Source organism: Papio anubis, chromosome 19 (genome assembly GCF_008728515.1).
Source record: "Papio anubis isolate 15944 chromosome 19, Panubis1.0, whole genome shotgun sequence".
Taxonomy (NCBI): Eukaryota; Metazoa; Chordata; class Mammalia; order Primates; family Cercopithecidae; genus Papio; species Papio anubis.
In genome coordinates this window covers 45,299,378-45,320,697 of record NC_044994.1, presented here as the reverse complement: position 1 = coordinate 45,320,697, position 21,320 = coordinate 45,299,378, and the positions used below count along the sequence as shown (strand labels likewise).

Below are 21,320 nucleotides of genomic sequence, written 5' to 3'. Positions count from 1 at the left end.
ATTGCGCTTTAAGCAAACAGGCACACCAGGAGATCATATCCCACACCCACAATGGCCAGGAGGTCCCGCCCACGGGCATAGCTGCATTGCTAACACAGCAGTCTGTGATCTACGGCAAGGCAGCAGCGAGGCTGGGGGAGGGTGCCGCCATTGCTGAGGCTTCGGTAGGTAAACAAAGCTGCTGGGAAGCTCGAACTGGGTGGAGCTCACAGCAGCTCAAGGAAACCTGCCTGTCTCTGTAGACTCCACCTCTGAGGGACAGGGCACAGCTACACAACAACAACAACAACAACAAAAAAGCAGCAGAAACCTCTGCAGACGCAAACGACTCTGTCTGACAGCTTTGAGAAGAGAGCAGTGGATCTCCCAGCACAGGGTTGAGATCTGAGAAGGGACAGACACCTGCCTGCTCAGGTGGGTCCTGACCTGAGTAGCCCTAACTGGGGAGACATACACTAGGGGCAGTCTGACACCCACACCTCACAGGGTGGAGTACACCCCTGAGAGGGAAGCTTCCAAAGCAAGAATCAGACAGGTACACTCGCTGTTCCAAGTATTCTATCTTCTGCAGCCTCTGCTGCTGATACCCAGGCAAACAGGGTCTGGAGTGCACCTCAAGCAATCTCCAGCAGACCTACAGCTAGGAGGTCCTGGCTGTTAGAAGGAAAACTATCAAACAGGAAGGACACCTGCAAAACCCATCAGTACATCACCATCATCGAAGACCAGAGGCAGATAAAACCACAAAGATGCAGGGGAAAAGCAGGGCAGAAAACTGGAAATTCAAAATAAAGGCATATCTCTGACAAGGGAGGCGCAGCCATGCAGCCAACAACGGATCAAAGCTGGACGGAGAATGACTTGTGAGATGAGAGAAGAGCTTCCAGTCCATCAAGTTTCTCAGAGCTAAAAGGAGGAATTACATTGCCCAGCGCCAAAACTAAAAATCTTGAAAAAAAAGTGGAAGAATTGTGGCTAGAGTAATTAATGCAGAGAAGGTCATAAGCGAAATGAAGAGATGAAAACCATGACACGAGAAATCATTGACAAATGCACAAGCTTCATTAGCCATTTCGATCAACTGGAAGAAAGAGTATCGATTGAGGATCAAATGAAGCGAAATAGGCGAGAAGAAAACCAAAAAGAAAAAAAAGAAAAAAGAAATAGACAAAGCCTGCAAGAAGTATGGGATTATGTAAAAAAGACCAAATCTACATCTGATTAGGGTGCCTGAAAGTGAGGGGAAAATGGAACCAAGTTGGAAAACACTCTTCAGGATATCATCCAGGAGAACTACAACCTAGTAGGGCGAGGCCAACATTCAAATCAGGAAATACAGAGAGCACAAAAGATGCTCCTCGAGAAGAGCAACTCCAAGACACATAATTGCCAGATTCACAGAAGTTGAATGAAGGAAAAAATCTTAAGGGCAGCCAGAGAAAAGGTCAGGTTACCCACAAAGGGAAGCCCATCAGACTCTACAGCAGATCTCGGCAGAAACTCTACAAGCCAGAAAGAGAGTGGGGGCCAATATTCAACATTCTTAAAAGAAAAGAATTTTCAACCCAAATTTCATATCAGCAAATAAGTTTCATAAGTGAAGGAAAATAAAATCCTTTACAGATAGAAAGCAAATGCTTAAGGATTTTGTCACCACTGGGCCTGCCTTACAAAGGACCACAGAGGAAGCACTCAACATGGAAAGGAACAACCGGTACCAGCCATTGCAAAAACATGCCAAAATGTAAAGACCATCGAGGCTAGGAAGAAACTGCATCAACTAACAGGCAAAATAACCAGTTAATATCAAAATGGCAGGATCAAGTTCACACATAACAATCTTAACCTTAAATGTAAATGGACTAAATGCTCCAATTAAAGACACAGACTGGCAAACTGGATAAAGAGTCAAGACCCATCAGTCTGCTGTATTCCAGGAGACCCATCTCACACGCAGAGACATACATAGGCTCAAAATAAAAGGGATGGAGGAAGATTTACACCAAGCAAATGGAGAACAAAAAAAAGCAGGGGGTGCAATCCTAGTCTCTGATAAAACAGACTTTAAACCATCAAAGATCAAAAGAGACAAAGAGGCCATTACATAGTGAGTGAGGATCAATTCAACAGGAAAGAGGCTAACTATCTAAATAGCATATGCCAATACAGGAGCACCCCAGATTCATAAAGCAAAGTCCTTAGAGACTTACAAAGAGACTTAGACTCCCCATACAATAATGGGAGACTTCCAGCACTCCACTGTCAACACGATAGACAGATCAACAAGACAGAAAGTTAAGGATATCCAGGAATTGAACTCATCTCTGCAGCAAGCAGACCTAATAGACATCTATAGAACTCTCCACCCCAAATCAACAGAATATACATTCTTCTCAGCACCACATCGTGCCCCACTCCCAAAATTGACCATATAGTGGAAGTAAGCACTCCTCAGCAAATGTACAAGAACAGAAATTATAACAAACTGTCTCTCAGACCACAGTGCAAATCAGAGCTAGAGACTCAGGACTAAGAAACTCAATCAAAGCCGCTCAGCTACATGGAAACTGAACAACCTGCTCCTGCATGACTACTGGGTGCAGCAGAGAATGAGGCAGAAATAAAGATGTTCTTTGAAACCAATGAGAACAAAATGCAACATGCCCAGAATCTCTGGGACACATTTAAAAGCAGTGTGTAGAGGAAATTTATAGCACTAAATGCCCACAGAGAGAGACAGGAAAGATCAAAATTGACACTCTAACATGCCAATTAAAAGAACTAGAAGCAAGAGCAAACACATTCCAAAGCTAACTAGGAGATAGGAAATAACTAAAGTCAGGTGAACTGGAGATAGAGACACAAAACCCTCCAAAATCCATTTGAATCCAGGAGTTGGTTTTGAAAGATCAACAAATTGACAGACCACTAGCAAGACTAATAAAGAAGAAGAGAAGAATCAAATGTGCCAATTAAAAATGATAAAGGGATATCACCTGACCCCACAGAAATACAAACTACCATCAGAGAATACTATAATACCTCTACATAAAATAAACTGCAGAAGAAGAAACCTAGAAAGAAATGGATAATTCCTGGACACTTACACTCTTCCAAAGACTAAACCAGGAAGAAGTTGAATCCTGAATAGACCAATAGTAGGCTCTGGGAGTAGAGGCAATAATTAATGCAGCCTACTAACCAAAAAGTCCAGGACCAGATGGATTCACAGCTAATTTCTGCAGAGGTATAAGAGAGTTAAGTACCATTCCTTCTGAAACTATTCCAATCAATGAAAAAGAAGTCTCCCCTAACTCATTCTATAGAGGCCAACATCATCCTGATACCAAAGCCTGGCAGAGACACAACAAAAATTTTAGACCAATATACAGTGAACGCTGATGCGAAATCCTCAATAAAATACACGGCAAACCCAGTTCAACAACCACGTCAAAAGCTTATCTTTAGTCATTTGGGCTACATCACCAGGATGCAAGGGCTGGTTAACGATCGCAAATCAGCCAGCATAATGCAGCATGCCAGCCAGAACCAGGGCAGGAACCACATGGTGTCTCGTAGATGCAGAAAAGGCTTTTGACCGTTCAGCAGCCTTCATGCTAAAAGCTCCGGCAAATTACAATTGGTGGTGGAGCATTACCTCAAAATACGTAAAATTGTTGACAAACCCACAGCCAATATCATACTGAATGGTAAAACTGGAAAATTCCCTTTGAAAACTGGCACAAGACAGGATGCCCTCTCGCCGCCCTCCTATTCAGACACGTGTTGGAAGTTCTGGCTAGGAGCAATTAGGCCAGAAGAAGAGCAATCAGGTATTTCAGTTAGGAAAAGAGTCAGTGGCCTGTTTTACCGTTGACATGATTTGTATATTTAAGCTACATTTGTCATATTTAAAAATCCTCCTTAAATGATAAGCAACTTCAGCAAAGTCTCAGGATACAAAATTAATGTGCAAAATCTGCAAGCATTCATATACACCAATAACGAACCAGGCACAGAGCCAAATCCTTGAATAGTTTCCATTCACAGTTGCTTTAAAAGAGAATAAAATACCTAGGAATCAACTTTACAAGGGATGGCAAGGACCTCTTCAAGGAGAACTGCAAACCATTGCTCCAGGTAGAAATAGAGGACACAAACAAATGGAAAGAACATACCAGCTCATGGATAGGAAGAATCAATATCACGTGAAAATGGCCATACTACTTTGAGGTAATTATAAGGTCAATGCCATCCCATCAAACTGCAATGAGTTTCTTCACAGAATTGGAAAAACTGCTTTAAAGTTCATATGGGACAAAAAAGAGCCCGCATCTCAAGACAATCCTAAAATCAAAGAACAAAGCAGGCATCCGTTCGACTTCAAACTATACTACAAGGCTACAGTAACCAAAACAGCATGGTACTGAATTGCCAAAAGCAGAGAGAGATATAGACCAATGGAACAGAACAGAGTCCTCAGAAATAATACCACACACATCTACAGCCATCTGATCTTTTGACAAGGCCACCAAGAGAAACAAGAAATGGGGAAAGAGGATTCCCTATTTAATAAATAGTGTTAGGAGAATTGGCTAGCCATAAGAAGTAAGCTGAAACTGGATCCTTTCCTTACTCCTTATACGAAAATTAATTCAAGATGGATTAGAGACTTAAATGTTAGACCTAATACCATAAAAACCTAGAAAACCTAGGAAGTACCATTCACATAGAGGCATGGGCAAAGACTTCATGTCTAAAACACCAAAACATAGCGGCAGCAAAAGCAAGAGTGAAATGGGATCTAGTTAAACTAAGAGGAAAGCTACTTGCACAGCAAAAAGAGATACATGAGGTGAACAGGCAACCTATAGAATGGGAGAAAATTTTTTGCAATCTACTCATCGACAAAGGGCTAATATCCAGAACTTACAAAAGAACTCAAAGGCAATTTCAAGAAAAAACAAACAACCCCATAAAAGTGTAAAAGGATGAGACAGACATTTCTCAAAAGAAGACATTCCTTACAGCCAACAGACATATGAAAAATGCTCATCATCACTGGCCATCAGAGAAATGCAAATCAAACCACAATGAGATACCATCTCACACCAGTTAGAATGGTCATTAAAAGTCAGGAAGCAAACAGGTGCTGGGAGGATGTGGAGAAATAGGAACACTTTTACACTGTTGGGTGGGACATGCAACTAGTTCAGCCATTTGTGAAACAGTATGGCGATTCCTCAAAGGATCTAGAACTGAATGTACCATATGACCCAGCCATCCCATTGCCAGGATGCCAAAGGATTATAAATTATGCCTGCTATAAAGACACATGCACGTATGTTTATTGCAGCACTATTCTAATAGCAAAGACTTGGAATCAACCCAAATGTCATGAATGATTCCGGGATGAAAATATGGCACGCTGCCATGCCTTGGGGAATGCTGCAGCCATAAAAAAGGATGAGTTTGCATCCTTTGTAGGGACATATGGATGCAGTGGGAAACCATCATTCTTGGCCTTGAAACTATCTAAGAGCGAAGCCAAACACCTGTTCTCACTCCTTGAGTTAGGGGCACGGAACAATGAGATCACTTGGACTCAGGAAGGGGAACATCACACACCGGGGGCCTATCATGGGGAGGGCGGGGGAGGAGGGAGAGAGTTGCATTGGGAGTTATACAGTGTAAATGACGAGTTGAGGGTGCAGCAGACCAACATGGCACAAGTATACATATGTATTGGCCTGCGTTATGCACATGTACCCTACAACTTAAAAGTAGATAATAACAATAAAATAAAATTAAAAAAAAAAAAAAAAAAAAAAAAAAAGAAAATAATGTCAACTTTGAAAGGTTCCACAGATTACAGTGGCTAGAGGAAAAGTGAACATTCACATGTTTTCCTACCCAGCAGGGAGCTGCATGAAGGCAAATTCTGGATCACATTCCTTATTATGTATGATATTGTAAGAGGTACAGAGTAAATGTTGAATAAATACAACTGAGGCATGTGACTTTTCACAGGTTCAAAGAGTTAGTAAAAGGACCCAAGCAACTTGAATTCTATCATCCTCTAAGCATTCTTCCTCATGAGAACTTTTAGATTGAAACATAGGGAAGTATTAATATTTGTGCTCCAACATTAGCTCTCTGTGTTCTGTAAATGTATCCTTTATGTTCTAGCCAACTGACTAAGTTGTAGTATGTATTTGAAATATCTAATAAGCGAATCAATAATTGAATAATAATTGAATTTCAAATTAAATTCTTAAGGAAATTATTCTTATAAAAAGTTTCCCTAATAAAATGTAACATTTTAAAGTCCATTTCATAAACCATGATTTTTTTCTGGAAAAGATATTTCTTGTAACAAAATTTTAGTATGAGAAATAACCATTTCATTATGACCCAGTTTTACCTGAAATGTAATATGTATAAGTCAAGCCATTACTACAACAAAAAAAGTAGTGTTCATAGTTAGCTTGTAGAAGAGGAATCTAATCGGTTCTGCTATTATAGCTTTGTAAAAATATTCTACCATACTGGGTTTTCAAGAATGATACAGTAACAGAATTTGATTTTGTTCTTGGTTCCATTATCTAGATGTTCAAAGTGTAAAGACTTCTCTGCTTAATTATTTTGGAACATGATTTCTGGATCCAATTGGCTTATAGGTGACCAAAACCTTAACAAGTACCTAGATTGTGATCATATGTCTTATCATGACCCCTCAGTTTTATGTGCAGAGATCCTAATCATCTTTCTGCAAAAATGTTAATTGAACCAAATTATTTCATTTACTATCAATAAAAAATCATTTGTGCTCTATATTTACAAGTATTATATAAAATAAGTTTCTAAAGTGTGATTCTGTTCCATCTTAAAATCCCAAGTAAAATAAATTATGTAAAAAATTCATGAACCGAGCATAGTCGCTCATGCCTGTAACCTCAGCACTTTGTGAGGCCAAGGTGGGAGGATAGCTTGAAGTCAGAACTTTGATACCAGCCTAGGGAACATAATGAGACCGTATCTTTCACAACACAGTAAAATAAATTAGCCAGTGATGGTGGTTACATGCCTGTAGTACCAGCTATGCAAGAGGCTGAGTCAAGAGGACCACCTGAGCCTAGGAGTTCAAGATTGCTGTAAGGCATGGTTGTGTCACTGCACTCCAACCTGGACAACAAAGCAAGACCTTGTCTCTAAAAAATAAAAATAAATAAAAATATCTTGGAATTCTGTTAGTGTTTAAAAAGAACACATTTATTCAACTATAGTGTTTCTTTTTAAATACAGTTTGCTCCTTGAAATGGTAACAGTCAGGGGTAAATATTAATATATTTTAAAACTTTTCATCTATTTCAAAGAAAAGACAAAATAGCATATTACAGTTGCCTTTGTCTGAATCAACACACTGAGAATGCAAAAAGCGGTGTTTTGATCATCCAGTTTCTTTTCTCTTGAAAACAGCCCAAGAAAAAAAATTTATAATTCAAAATTTCTTAGAAGCTATGAAATAAGATCAGAGAGAGGAAAAGGAAAGAGGCAGTGTGACTTTCCAGTGCCTGGGCATACTATTTTCATTCTGAAAAGCTAATGAACAATTTAAATTTTCTAGCACTGCAATGTTCCAGAGATCAACTACAAGAGGATAGAAGCAGAAGTGTTTGTATTTGCTTGCTGCAAGCAAGCAAATTAGAGAAGTGTACAAACTGTGATATTTGTGTGTGTATATGTACATATGTATATATGTATATGTATATATGTGTATATGTGTATATATACATATAGAGAGAGTCAATTTTTTAATCCAGGAATTCCCTCTTCAGTAAAGTAAATCCATATTCAAATACAGTTAGCATCCAGGGTCATTCAGTAATGCCTTATACATATTTCAGATGAAAACATTCATCTTTTGCTGGAGTACACTCTTAAAGGGTATGAACACACAAACACAAAATAGCTTGTATATCAATTTCTGTATTCTGTCCTGGAGGAAAAATATAAAGTGAGCGAGGATTCTAATAATGATGAATTATTAAACAAGAGACACTACAATATGTTTTCCAAATTTCATTCATTAACAACATACAATAATTGTAAAAATCTACTTGACTTTGACTTGGCAATCTCTTAAGTGGCACATCTATAAAGCAGTGTTGTTGTACATAAAAAATGTCATTTTTAGGGTTATGTTAATTTTCAGTTATTTTTCTTTAGCTCATTTTTTCCACTAAGTTTATTTTCTTCTTTCTAATTTTATATTTACTTTAATAGTTCTTACCCAATATATTGCCTAAAATTATAAGAGAATAACACATTCACTTGCTTTGAACGATAAATTCATTTGACTGAGACAAATCCAACTAACATCACAAGATACAGCTTCATCATAGATTTTTTTAAACAAAATATTACAAGGTATTTGCACATGGAATGAAGGAATCACTATCAAGTTAGATTCCTCGCATACGTCATATTACTACTTTCTCATAAGTCAATAAGGAAGATAGTAACGCTTACAATACTTAAACATAGAAACAGGTTTGCTAAGGTTGAAAACTTTGCTAAGACCAAATAGGTATGAAAAGACAAAGCTAGAATTAAAACCCAGAGTATGACTTTTTCTAAGACCCATATCATTTCTCTGCTTTCTCCCAGAGCCTAGAAACCACTTAGGCCAATTTATTCACATGAGAAGTAACTAACTGGAGGTCCAGACATAGTAAAATTCTTTCCCAGGGTGCACATGGCCAGGAGGTGACACAGCCAAGTCAGGCAAATCTTCATTTGTTATAGTCTACTAGGTGGCCTTGGCTTATTTCCAACCCTGAGCCACTTGAAATAATGACATGTTTCTAGAAAACTGACTTCTGTCATTAGGCTACTTCAGCAACACTAGCTTAAGTTGAGCTCTTTTGGAAGTCACAGCAACATTTTGGGCCAGGAAAGTACTAGTAACTAAGAAACTACTACATAAATATAACTGTATTGAAGTTCAAGAATGGCCTTCAATGACTACATTTATAAAGGAAGAATGGGGATGATGATGAAATATTCAATTCTAAGTAATGTGTTAGGAAACAGTCTTTCTTTCTCCCAATTCTTTCAATTTCCTCATCTGGCACATTATCATAGCTATATGATAGACTGGTGAATAAAGACAAAGCAGATGTCTTTGTTTCCTTATGGAATAGCCTTTGACCACTAAAACATTTACAAGATCAATGTTTGTTTAATATTTGTAAATCAAAATATTTGTTTAGAAGTAGACAAATATTTCATTTAATTTACTTAAGTCTGATGGAAGAGGATGTGGGATCAATGTCACTTGCTGTGTTATTCCAGAACATGTCTTCACATGGAAGCCACCACCCTGTACTCAAGATGGCAGTTGGGTGCACGAAGGTTATACATGATAGGCGATCATGATAGGCAATGGAATAGTGAACATTTAGCCAACTTACTCTTGAATTGACCACTTCCAGGGAGACGTTCTGAGGCGGGGCACTTGGCACTAAAAGGAATCAAACAAATTGTCACAATTACTGCCAAAATTTTGAAAGAAAAATACCAACTGTCTTGTAAAAAGAGAGTGTGTCTTTTAATATAGTTTATAATGATAATTAGGGAGGTTTACCCAGGTGGTACTTCAAAAATTTTTGGAGAGATGAAAAATAACTGTATTTGTCTATTTTTTTTCTCACTTGGCAAGCCAGTTAACTTACTTACCTAGGGAGCCCCCAAAACTGTTACACAAGAGAACGCAGGCAGTGATACCAAATACCATCATTTAATTACAGCCCTCTTGTGATAACTTTCCCAGAGAAACCAATAAAAACAAACAGATTTCTTAGAGTAGTTTTAAAGGCTTAAGATATTGTGCATTTCAGAATCTGCATAATTTTATGATAAAATATGTCATTCTAATGGTCACCCAGGTTTTTTAATCCCTGTAATACAGTCTTTATTAACTCTTAAAAAGTGAAAAGAAGAAATACTTCTCAGTTCTTTTAGCTGAGTAAAATTAAACCTGTATGTGATAAATGCAAGCAGGTTGCAAATAGCACTTGATGAGTCAATTCTATTAGCAAAGAAGCAGTATATTTTTCTTTGTAGACTTTCTAGGTATTTTAGTTTTCTTGCCTGCATTTTTGTTTAACTACTCCTTTATAGAAGGAAGAACATATACAGCTCTCTTTGAATACTTAAATATCTACTCTACCAAAAAAAAAAAAATGAATATTCTATCATGTGAGTAGTTTTAAAAACCAACCACTTATTGAAGGCTCTTATCTGTCAGGAACTATGCTAGATGTCTGGGATGAATAAGAAATGAAACAAAGCTTTTTGCACCGTAACAGGAATAGAATTAGCATTCAATAAATTGTTAACACATATTAATCTATTAAATGAGTAGTCCCTATCCTTGTTTCTCACAAATGGATGAATTTAATAGAAAAGAAAAGTTCTCAGGCATTTTCAAGAATCTAAGGGCTATTTTTGATATCTTTCCCCTTCTTTTACTAGAATTTGAAAAAAATCAATGTTTTTCTATAGGGTACTTACATTTGACCATGAATTTATTTATGCCCTGCTCTGAATTTATCTTCTAAATAGTAATTATCATGAAGACATGATGTGTCACTGATTAATCTTTTATCCTCAAAACTGACATTCAATTAATATTTACTGAATTAATAATTGAATGAACAAATGAGTACTTACTTACATAGTTCCTAGACCTTTCTGGGAATAATGGGAAATGCAATCTTTTTTTTTTTTATTTTGATTTTGAACTTCTGATCTTAGTGCCTGATGAAGTTTGCAGCCAATGTAGTTTCTGATAAAATGCTCATTTGCTTGTTTTTCATGAATTAACTCAGCAAGTATTCTTTCAAAAATATTCCACAACTTATAAAATGTTATTATTTAATTTTTTGAGGTTTGTATTCTGATTTTAAAATTAAATACAGAATATAACCCCAATAAGGAAAAAGATATTTATTCATTTTGATGTTATATCACCAGTATCAAGAAGTTTAAGGCACATGGTGCACACTCAGTAAATAGTTGCTGAATAAATATATTAATAGAAAGTTTATGAATTACAATAAAAATGGTTCCATATTCAGGATTTGGTCCCAAGTTTTGTTTTGTTTTGTAAATTTATTTTTTAAGTTAAAGTATAAATTGTATTTGTATTATTTCTTTATTATTCATTCTATTCTAAACATTATAATTATTGACATAAAAATTACAATTTAGTTGTTTAAATTGAAGTATCATTTGAAGAATAATATGCTCTATATGATATAATTTCACAAACTTCCAAAAACGTTATCCTTTAAAAGCAAAGTTTGGAAATAATGCCTTAATATTAAGTGATATTGAGTCACTCCTTAAACATAAATGTATATTTCTAGTTTATATTTAATATTGTAATACTGACATGTCATGCTACATGTTTCTAATAATATTACACTCATTTTTTGATCAATTAAATAGTATCCAAGCATAATATCAATTACTAACTGAATTTTTGATAGATAATTGAATTTTGGAAGAAAGAGAAGGTAACATTTATCATGTGTTTTGTTGTAGGTACGATTCTAGCTGATATGCAACCCTTAAATGTCACTTTCATTTGAGTTTACAAGTAGCATTTAACTCCTCATTTCTAGAAAGCCAAGAAAACTTCAAGAGGATAGATATATATGTGTACTTCTTTTTGTAGCTACCACAATTTTATAAGCATCAGAGCTGTTTTCTGTATTAAGAATTGAAAGGCAGGCTGGGCATGGTGGCTCATACCTGTAATCCCCACTTTGGGAGCCCAAGGCAGGTGGATCACTTGAGGTCAGGAGTTTGAGACCAGCCTGGCCAATATGGTGAAACCCTATCTCTATTAAAAATACAAAAATTAGCCGGGCGTGTTGGTGCACACATGTAGTCCCAGCTACTCCAGAGGCTGAGGCAGGAGAATCGCTTGAACCTGGGAGGCAGAGGCTTCAGTGAGCCGAGATTGTGCCACTGCACTCTAGCCTGGGCAACAGAGTGAGACTCTATCTCAAAAAAAAAAAAAAAAAAAAAAGAATTGAACAGCAATATAACAAAATTCTTTTAAAAGTCCTTATGTAATAGTATTGAGGTAGTTTTTCTTTATTTTTTACAATGCACATTTCTTTTCTAACTTTCCACTGATAGCACACTGACTATTCTTGTCATGTCAGGGAGGAGAGTAGAGATTTTTTTTCTACAGTATTTTTAGTTATCAGTTCCTCCTCCCTCCTTCTCACTATCAATTTCCATATTATTTGGAGATAAATAGATACAATAGATGCTAGGGCTAGGTGAAAGTGAAGAGAATCCATATCGATCTGTTCTTTTCTATATTTGTCTTTACAAGATGCTTCTTGCTTCATGAGGCAGAAGTGAAAGAACACTTTTCCCTTCAAAATGTCAAATAATTCATTATTTATAATAAATAGGTCCATTCAAGCCAATCAGAGGTGGGGCTGGAAACTTTCCTCAATATGGAGAAGGATGCTGCCTGGAAACCCATGGAGATGAGGTATTTTGTAGGACAGATCAAGTTCCCATAATTATAAATTAGTCTCCAAAGGCACAATTCCTCCCCTCAACAAATGTATGCTGCTATGTACACACAATTTATAGACCAAAATCATTCGTATTTATTTATTTGAGACAAAGTCTCTCTCCGTTGCCCAGGCTGGAGTGCAGTGGTGTGATCTAGGCTCACTGCAACCTCCGCCTCCCGGGTTCAAGTGATTCTCCTGCCTCAGCCTCCCAAGTAGCTGGGATGACAGGTCTGCATCACCATGCCTGGTTAACTTTTTAATTTTTACTGGAGACCGAATTTCACCATGTTGGCCAGACTGCTCTCGAACTTCTGACCTGAACTGATCTACCCGCTTCAGCTTCCCAAAGTTCTGGGATTACAGGAGTGAGCCACCCTGCCTGGCAGTAATTCATATTTAATTATAAGCATTTTCCTTTAAAGGCACTTATCACAGAATAAAAGAAACGTGTTTGCACACTGAATCTTGTTTCTGAATTTACTAGCTTATGTGGTCTGGCTCCGCTGCTTACCACCTTTTGTGAACTCTTTCTGACTTAGTTTTGTTATCTGTAAAGTAAGGAAAATTATAGTAGTATTGTGAGGATGAGAGGTAAAGGCAAAGTACTTAGATCGGGGTCTTGCCTTAGTAAGTATTCAAGAAATATTAATGATAACATTCATAAAAATAATAAGCACATTCTTATGTTGGCTATGAAATCAGGTCCGTCTGTGTTTGGACACAGGACAAGCTGGCATGGAAACTTACAATGGTTCATTCATTCATAAAAGCTCTTAGTGACTTAACTATGCCAACTAGTCCAAGAGACCATATTTTGGAACAAATTGGCAAAATCAGTTAGATGCCCATATGCTCAATAATCTCAATGGTGTGAAAAAAATGGCTCATTGTAAACCAATGGTTTTCTAGGTGGAGGAATTTGAGTGAAAAATAATGTTCTACTCAGAAAACAAAGCAGAGCTAAATTGGAGATGACAGCTCATCTGGATAAAGATCTTTACAAGCCTCCCAGTAGAACAGGGGAAAAAACATAAAATAATGAATTCGGAAGAAATTTATTTACGTTTAACTTTTGCTTTTTTTTAATTTTTCTATGCCTCAATGTATTTTTTATGGTAAGACTCCTGACATGAAAAGAATTATTATGTTCTCCATAATACAGATGCATTTAGACACAGTCATATATTAAATATATTAAATTAGTTCCACAAATGGGAAATCCTAAAGATAAGCCTTTGCATATAAAAATTTGCACAGTTTTGACTGAGCTGTCTAATTAATTCAATAAATATTTACTCTGTTAGGAGGAACACAGAGATAAATATAACAGCCTCCCTCATATTTAGGAGCATGTAATATAAATATAATGAGAAAAAGTGATGTGCACATTGGTACAGATAGTATTTATTAAACACTTAAATGTCATACACTTTGTTAGGTGTTTGCACAGATCAGCCCATTTAATTTTCACAACATCCACCTGTTACAATATACACAAAGTTAAAGAAGAACAGCCCTCCATGGCTGAAGACTGGGAAGCCGGTGACTATTAAATGTGGTTAAATACAACTCAATGTGATATATGACCTCAGCGTGAACAGCTTCAGTACAGAGGAGAAGACATGAGATTGAAGTAGACAGAAAGGAACTGGATAATAAGGAAATGAAAGCCGAGAGCCACAGATTTGTGTTGGACATTAAAAGAGATGAGTTGATTGTAAAAATGAATGCAGATAAGGTCAGGGTGTCCACTTTAAGAGGCTTATAAGTCCTTGCTATCTCCTTGCAGTGCATTTGAGAGAGGGAATTTGGTGTCCTTTGCACAGTCATGTTTATTGGGGTTAGGGTCATGAAATTCTTTTTTTATAGTGACAGACATTTTCTAAGTCCTAAACATTGTAACACTTCCAGAAGATAATTCTTGGACCAATGAATAATAATCTATCTTTCTCACTTATGACATTTAAAACCAAACTGGAGAATAAGGCCACAGTATTACAGTTCAGAGTGTGAATGAAATCTACATAAATTATGTAAAATATTCACTTTCATTTGTTTTTCTTTTATTTTTATAATTATAAGTTGTGAAGTAATTTATTCTACCATAAATATTCTGTTCTCTCTTCAATAACAGAATTGGATGGATGGGCATAAGCATTACATTAAAAATGATACCAAAGTGGTATTACATATAAAATACATTTTAAAGTTGAACTTGCAAATGAGCATTATTCCTGTGTTCTCTTTGTACTGTCCTTAATAATATGCATGCCCTTCCTCATTTCACTGATATTGTGTGAAATATACACCGAGGTACTTTCCCAGATTAAACAATGATAGATCTGTCAAGAAATCACAAGCTAAAGCCATTTTTTAATTAAAAAGATAAATAATTTATAGAATTAAATGCACCAAATGGAAACTGTTGCTGAAAAGAGCTAGCTTGTGGTCTTTTTTAATATTCATGAGGGCCTGTCTCTACATTTCTGCATCTGCCTGAGTTTTCATGGCCCCACATCATATACTTTGATGTATTTTTATTTTTACTTTTTATCAAATTTCCCAACCTTTCATGATCATCTAGCAGTTAGGTTTCTAGTTTCCCCCAGCCATTACTTTGTCAACTTTATTCTCTTTATTAATATTTATTCCTCTGTTTTATGATATTAAAAAACAGGTCTAGCCTGGGCAACAAAATGAGACTCTGCCTCTACAAAAAATAAAAATATTAGCTGGGCACTGGGACCTATGCCTGTAGTTCCAGCTACTCGGGAGGCTTCAGCAGGAAAATCCCTTGAGGTTGGGTGCAGTGGCTCACGCTTGTAATCCCAGAACTTTGTGAGGCCAAGGTGGGTGGATCACTTGAGGTTAGGAGTTCAAGACCAGCCTGCTCAGCATGGTGAAACTCTATCTCTACTAAAAATACAAAAACTAGCCGGGGGTGGTGACAGGCACCTGTAATTCCAGGTACTCAGGAGACTGAAGGCAGGAGAATCACTTAAACCCGAGAGGTAGAGGTTGCAGTGAGCTGAGATTGCACCACTGCATTCCAATCTGGGTGACAGAGTGAGACTTCATTTCCAAAAAAAGGAAAAGAAAAGAAAAGCCCCTGAGCCCAGGAATAAAGGTGGTAGTGAGGCACAATTGTATCACCGCACTTCTTGTCTCAAATGTGTGTGTGTCTATTCTTCCATTTAGCAGGCAACACACACATTTTTCATTATTAATTTTAATACTTTAAATTTTAATATCAGTTTATTTGGTCTAAGTCCTTAAGATATATTTTCTAATTAAGAGGTAAATATAGGGGGATTGTCTATCATTTACACCTTTAATCACCTGCACACTTTTAGATGGAATACATACAACATGCCAATCAAAGTTATCCACACATGCACAAATGTGTTTGTATTAGAACATGTAAAGAAATTAAAAAATACACAAAAATAATTTTAGGTCTTAGTCAATAGTCACATTTTGAGGATTACCTATTAGTATATAGTGACTCAAGAGTATATGTATATCTATATGTATATACATGTATATTTATTTAATTTGGAGAAAGGGTCTCACTCTGTTGCCCAGGCTGGAGTGCAGTAGAATGATCACGGCTTACTGCAGTCTTGAACTCCCAGGCTTAAGTGATCCTCCAGCCTGAGCCTCCCAAGTAGCTGGGATCACAGGTGCATACCACCATATCCAGTTCATTAAAAAAATAACAACCACAAAAAAACATTTACAGAGATAGGGTCTCACTATGTTGCTCAGGTGGGTCTCAAACTCCTAGGCTCAACTCTTTCCCCTGCCTCAGTCTCTTAAAGTGCTAGGATTCCATGTGTGAGCTACCACACCCAGCTGGGAGTATATATCCTGAGAGAAGGTTTATATTTAACTGTAATAGTCCATAAAATTTTAGTCAGAAAGCCTTGAAAATGGAATCTATGATATATATGCAATATTACATCATTATTTTAGCAAATATGTAAAAGGAGTTTCACTGTTTTTAACTTACCGTCAGAAAGTGTAACCACTGTTATATCATCAGTAGATACTCCTGGACCGTAGCGATTATAAGCTAAGAATCGAAGACTATATTCGGTGAATTTTTTCAGGCCTTCCAGTTTGTAAGATAGTCCATCAACCTCTATATTCTGGAGACATAAAACACCAAAACTGTTATCAAGGAAGCACATTAAAGTAGAAATGGCACTCATTCTGTGCAATCAGTGAATTGGACATTAGACTCTTACAAACTACACTCCAGACTTCTAATGAGCTATAAAACCTACCTTGTGACACAGACTCCCCCACTAAAAACCAACTACTTTGTAGACTCCTTGTTAAAACAGCACATGCTATTTTTACAGTCATTAAGTTCCAATTTGTTTAACACTACTCAATATACTGAACGGTTTGGGTTATTCTACCCACACCTAAACACTCCCAGGCAGAAGGCAGTTTATAACGCCACGGGAACAGAGATTTTCTCCTGTACCCGAAATGGAATAATTCACCAAGAAATAACAGACTTTGTACTTCTATTGCTGAAATATTCCAACAGCACTTGAAACTGTCAGACACTTTGCCACAATTTTTATCTCCCAAAATGCTGTTAGATTGGTTGAAATTATTTGAGCATCTCATGGCTGCAGTGAGTGAGCTACTGGAGGTGAAGGTCACTGAGGAATCAGATCTCCACACTCACATCTATCTTGGATGATTCTGGTTTTGAATTTATTTAAATTGATTGGCAAAATGCATTGAAGAGCTAAAATATATAGAAAGGCAGATAAAACAGAAAGCTGAAAAAACAAGAGCTAAAAATAGCTTGAAGAGAGCAAGAAAAAAAAATACAACCCATGATTACATAGGAGGAGCTCTTGTAATGCTTATCGTATAATATAATTTGGGACTGGGCTTGAGCTATTTTTGAATATAAAATATTTCTTATTTTTAAATAAAAATTCTGGTCATGCAGTTTATGTGGAAGTAGGAAGGCCATTCTATGCTTGACAAGCTTCACAACAAATAATAAGAACTCCCATATCCTGAGGCCAATTTTTGATTTAACTATTGAATATATACTTGTCTGTATATATTTTCCTACATGAAGTTGAGAATCTGAAAGTAAATACCTCAGTAGCTATACATACATGTATACATATACATGTATTATAATACCTATATAATATGTATTATATATTATATATTTATATATAATACATTATATAATAACATACATTATATATTATATAATATATATAATAATATATAATATATAATATATATTATATAGGTATTATAATACATGTATATGTATACAGATATAGTGCATATATAATATATAATTACATATACATAGATATATGCATTACATACATACATATTATATATACACATATGTATTATATATGCATTATATAGACACATATGCATTATATATGTACATATATACGTATTATATACATATTTTATATATTTCTATATGTATTATACAATATATATTTATGTATTATATATGCATATGTATATATGTATTATATGTATACATATATGTACTATATATTATATATGTATTATACATGTATAATATATGTATTATATAGGTATACATGTATGCATATAATACAAATAAGGATATACATGTATAATATATGTATTATATACATGCATACATGTATAATGCATGTATTATATATGTGCATACATGCATAATATATGTACTGTATATGTATATACACGTATAATGTATGTATTACATGGGTATACATGTATTATATGTATTATATAGTTATGCATATATTATATATTATATAGGTACACATATATTATATAGGTGTACATATATATTATATAGAGGTACATATATATGTATATATGAAACTCAGAAATTCTATTTTTAACATACGTGTGTACATGTATCACAAAATAGAATTTTTCAGTTTCATGGGTCTCCCTAAAGACCTATTTACTTTTGGTTTACTTGAACAACTAAGTTGCTTCTTTTCAGGTGTCTATGCTAACCATTGGGTAGGAGCAAAATCTGAGGAGGGGGAGACTAGGCTTCTCAGAGTAAGTTCTTCTGAAAACAATAAAAAATGACAGGTCACTTCCTGATGATGGAAAGGAGTTAGATATAATATAAACGTATTAGAACGAAGAAAGCAATTTGGCGAACGCCGTTGACTATGAGGGCAATCACCCCTTAGTCTAAGGAATAAAAATGCAAATGCCTTCCATGACCAGGTGAGTTAATACAAATCTGGTTGCCCACAGAGGCCAGGTCACTGCATACTCAAACAAAAAATTGGCATCCTTTCTATTGACTTCACTTTATTGCCCATTTATCTCTTATCACCAGAATTTAATTAAATTGTGTAAAGTTTCCAATAGCAAGTGCTTTAAAACTAATCAGCTTTTCAACGAACATGCTAAACACTGGGCTGTATCAAGAGCTTGTGGGTCTTTTCCCATTTCTGCAGCCCTAGAGCTATCCAATGGATGGAAACATCCAACAGATGGAAGCAGTGTGGTCCATTCCTTCACCTACCTGTTCTTTTCCCGTGGACACCTCAGTGCAGAACAATCTGTAACCTTGGACTGGACCATTTGCATAGGCAGGGGGTTCCCAGGTAATAAGAATTGAGGTAGGTGAGGTAGATACAGCTTGCAGGTTTTCTACTGGCCCTGGAACTTGCACTGTATACAAATAAATAAATAAAGTGATTAGGATGAGTGGGTTTTCTTTCTCAAAACAAAGAAAACTACATTTTTACAGATCAATAAAATTCTAGGAGTATGTATTTCAGAATAATATGGAATAAGAATATAAAAATATAAACTCTGGAAACTTTGGAATCACTTCGTTTTAAAATTCATAAGAAAGTTTACATTAACCAAAATTGCCTATTTTGTTTTACATTTAAAGAAACTGGTAAAGGAATATAAGTGACTAAGATAATGGCAGAAAAGAGTGGGATTCTGAATCAAAATTCTTAGTCTGAAAAATTTGCCACTATGCCACTATGTCTTTGCCTGCATATTGCTAATAACTGCAGAAGGAAAAGAGAAAGTACATTTGGAGTACTTGTACATTTTGGTTCTACTTATAATTAAAATAGGTCGTGCAGCTATGGATAATTTACCACATTGTCTTTATTTAAGTCAGAGTTTTAAAATCTTGCCTGATTCTGGGTTCATTAAATTAATTTTAGCATTTCATTTTCAATTCCACCTTTTAGAATTACATTTAACTTGCCGCTAACGAATAGCACAGGGCCACAATTTTTTTTTTCTTTTTTCTTTTTTTTTTTTCCAGAGACAGAGTCTTGCTCTGTTTCCCAGGCTGGAGTGCAGTGGCATGATCACATGTCACTGCAACCTTGAACTCCTGGAGTCGTCATCCTCCTCTCTCAGCTTCCTGAGTAGACAGGACTACAAGCATGCACCACCATGACCAGTTAGTTTTTTATTTTTATTTTTTTCGTAGAGACCAGGTCTTACTATGTTTCCCAGGACAGTCTTGAACTCCTGGCAAGTGATCCTCCTGCCTTGGCATCATGAAGTGTTGGGATTACAGGTGTGAGGCACCATGCCCAGCCCAGGTACCTTAAGATTGTGAAACTTTTAGATTTTAGAGAAGGAACATGATATCTGTGCAGGGTTTTTGTTTTGTGTTGTTTCGGTTTTTCTCTAATAGGGTCTGTAGTAGCACCCTGTTAATCAAATGTAACTGTATATTTGCAGTAAAGCATATGATACTCACATCAAATTGATTATATTGTTCATCAAATGTAACTATATATCTGTAGTAAAGCATATGATATTCATGCCAAATGGGCTTATTAAAGACTATGGGTTAGGTTCAGATGCAGAATGAGTTAAGAAAAAGCTTCCATTTTGATTCTTTGCAAATTTTGTATTTGATCATAATTTCGTATTCCTGCATATGGACCTGTATATGGCTTGTAAATGGTAAATGCAACGGCCACATTGTGGTTACCTAAAATCAATAAATGACATCACCATTGCGAGTTTAACTACAGTCTTACTTAATAATGTTGTCTGTGTATTTTCCCCAACCTTGGATACCACCTAGCTTTGGACAGATATACATTGTGGGCCTGTAATACAGTTCTGAGAGTTTGAACTTTCATAGCAAAAGTGGCATAGAAAAAACCGACTGGCATGTATCTGATGATATACTTCTTACATCAGTGTGGAACCTAACAGCGTATCTCTGCATCATTTTTCAAGATTTGTTCCATGGAACCCAGGTCCCTTATGGTATCACTACTCATACATTCATTTGGAAAAATATCTAAATATTAAAGCACTCCCCTCAACAATTCAGGATCCAGCTTAGGGTCAGGTTTTGTTGCCATGTCTTTTCAGGCTGCTGTGAGTTGGAACAGTACTAAATACATTGACTTTCAGGCAATTGATACTTTTAAAGAAACAAGCCCCCTTTTAAATATAAAATTTTCATCATTTTGAGTGTGTCCTTTTCTCATGTTAGATTTAGGTTGTGCATTCAGACAAATGAAATGTAAATGATGTGTGTTCTCAGGGCATCACATCCAGAGGCACAAGCTTTCTCTCTGCCCTCATTTATGATGTCAGAGCTGAGTACCTGGTCAAGTAGAGTTTGAAGGTCCCTTACCCCATCCTAGCCCTCTACTCTACCACTTACAACTAATAAGCAACCCG

At 36.1% G+C, this 21,320-nt stretch overlaps 1 protein-coding gene across 5 annotated transcripts in view; it reads right to left on the bottom strand.

Moving 5' to 3' along the window:
• The window catches only part of DCC (DCC netrin 1 receptor), a 1,226,567-nt gene that overhangs the window by 329,559 nt on the left and 875,688 nt on the right, over window positions 1–21,320 (bottom strand). For all 5 annotated transcript variants that reach the window (XM_017951762.3, XM_017951759.3, XM_017951760.3 and 2 more), the window contains exons 10-12: window positions 19,162–19,310; window positions 16,624–16,762; window positions 9,477–9,526 (exon numbers count right to left, since the gene is read on the bottom strand). In XM_017951762.3, coding sequence (XP_017807251.1) covers window positions 9,477–9,526; window positions 16,624–16,762; window positions 19,162–19,310 — 338 coding nt within the window. The remainder of the gene's footprint in view (window positions 1–9,476; window positions 9,527–16,623; window positions 16,763–19,161; window positions 19,311–21,320) is intronic.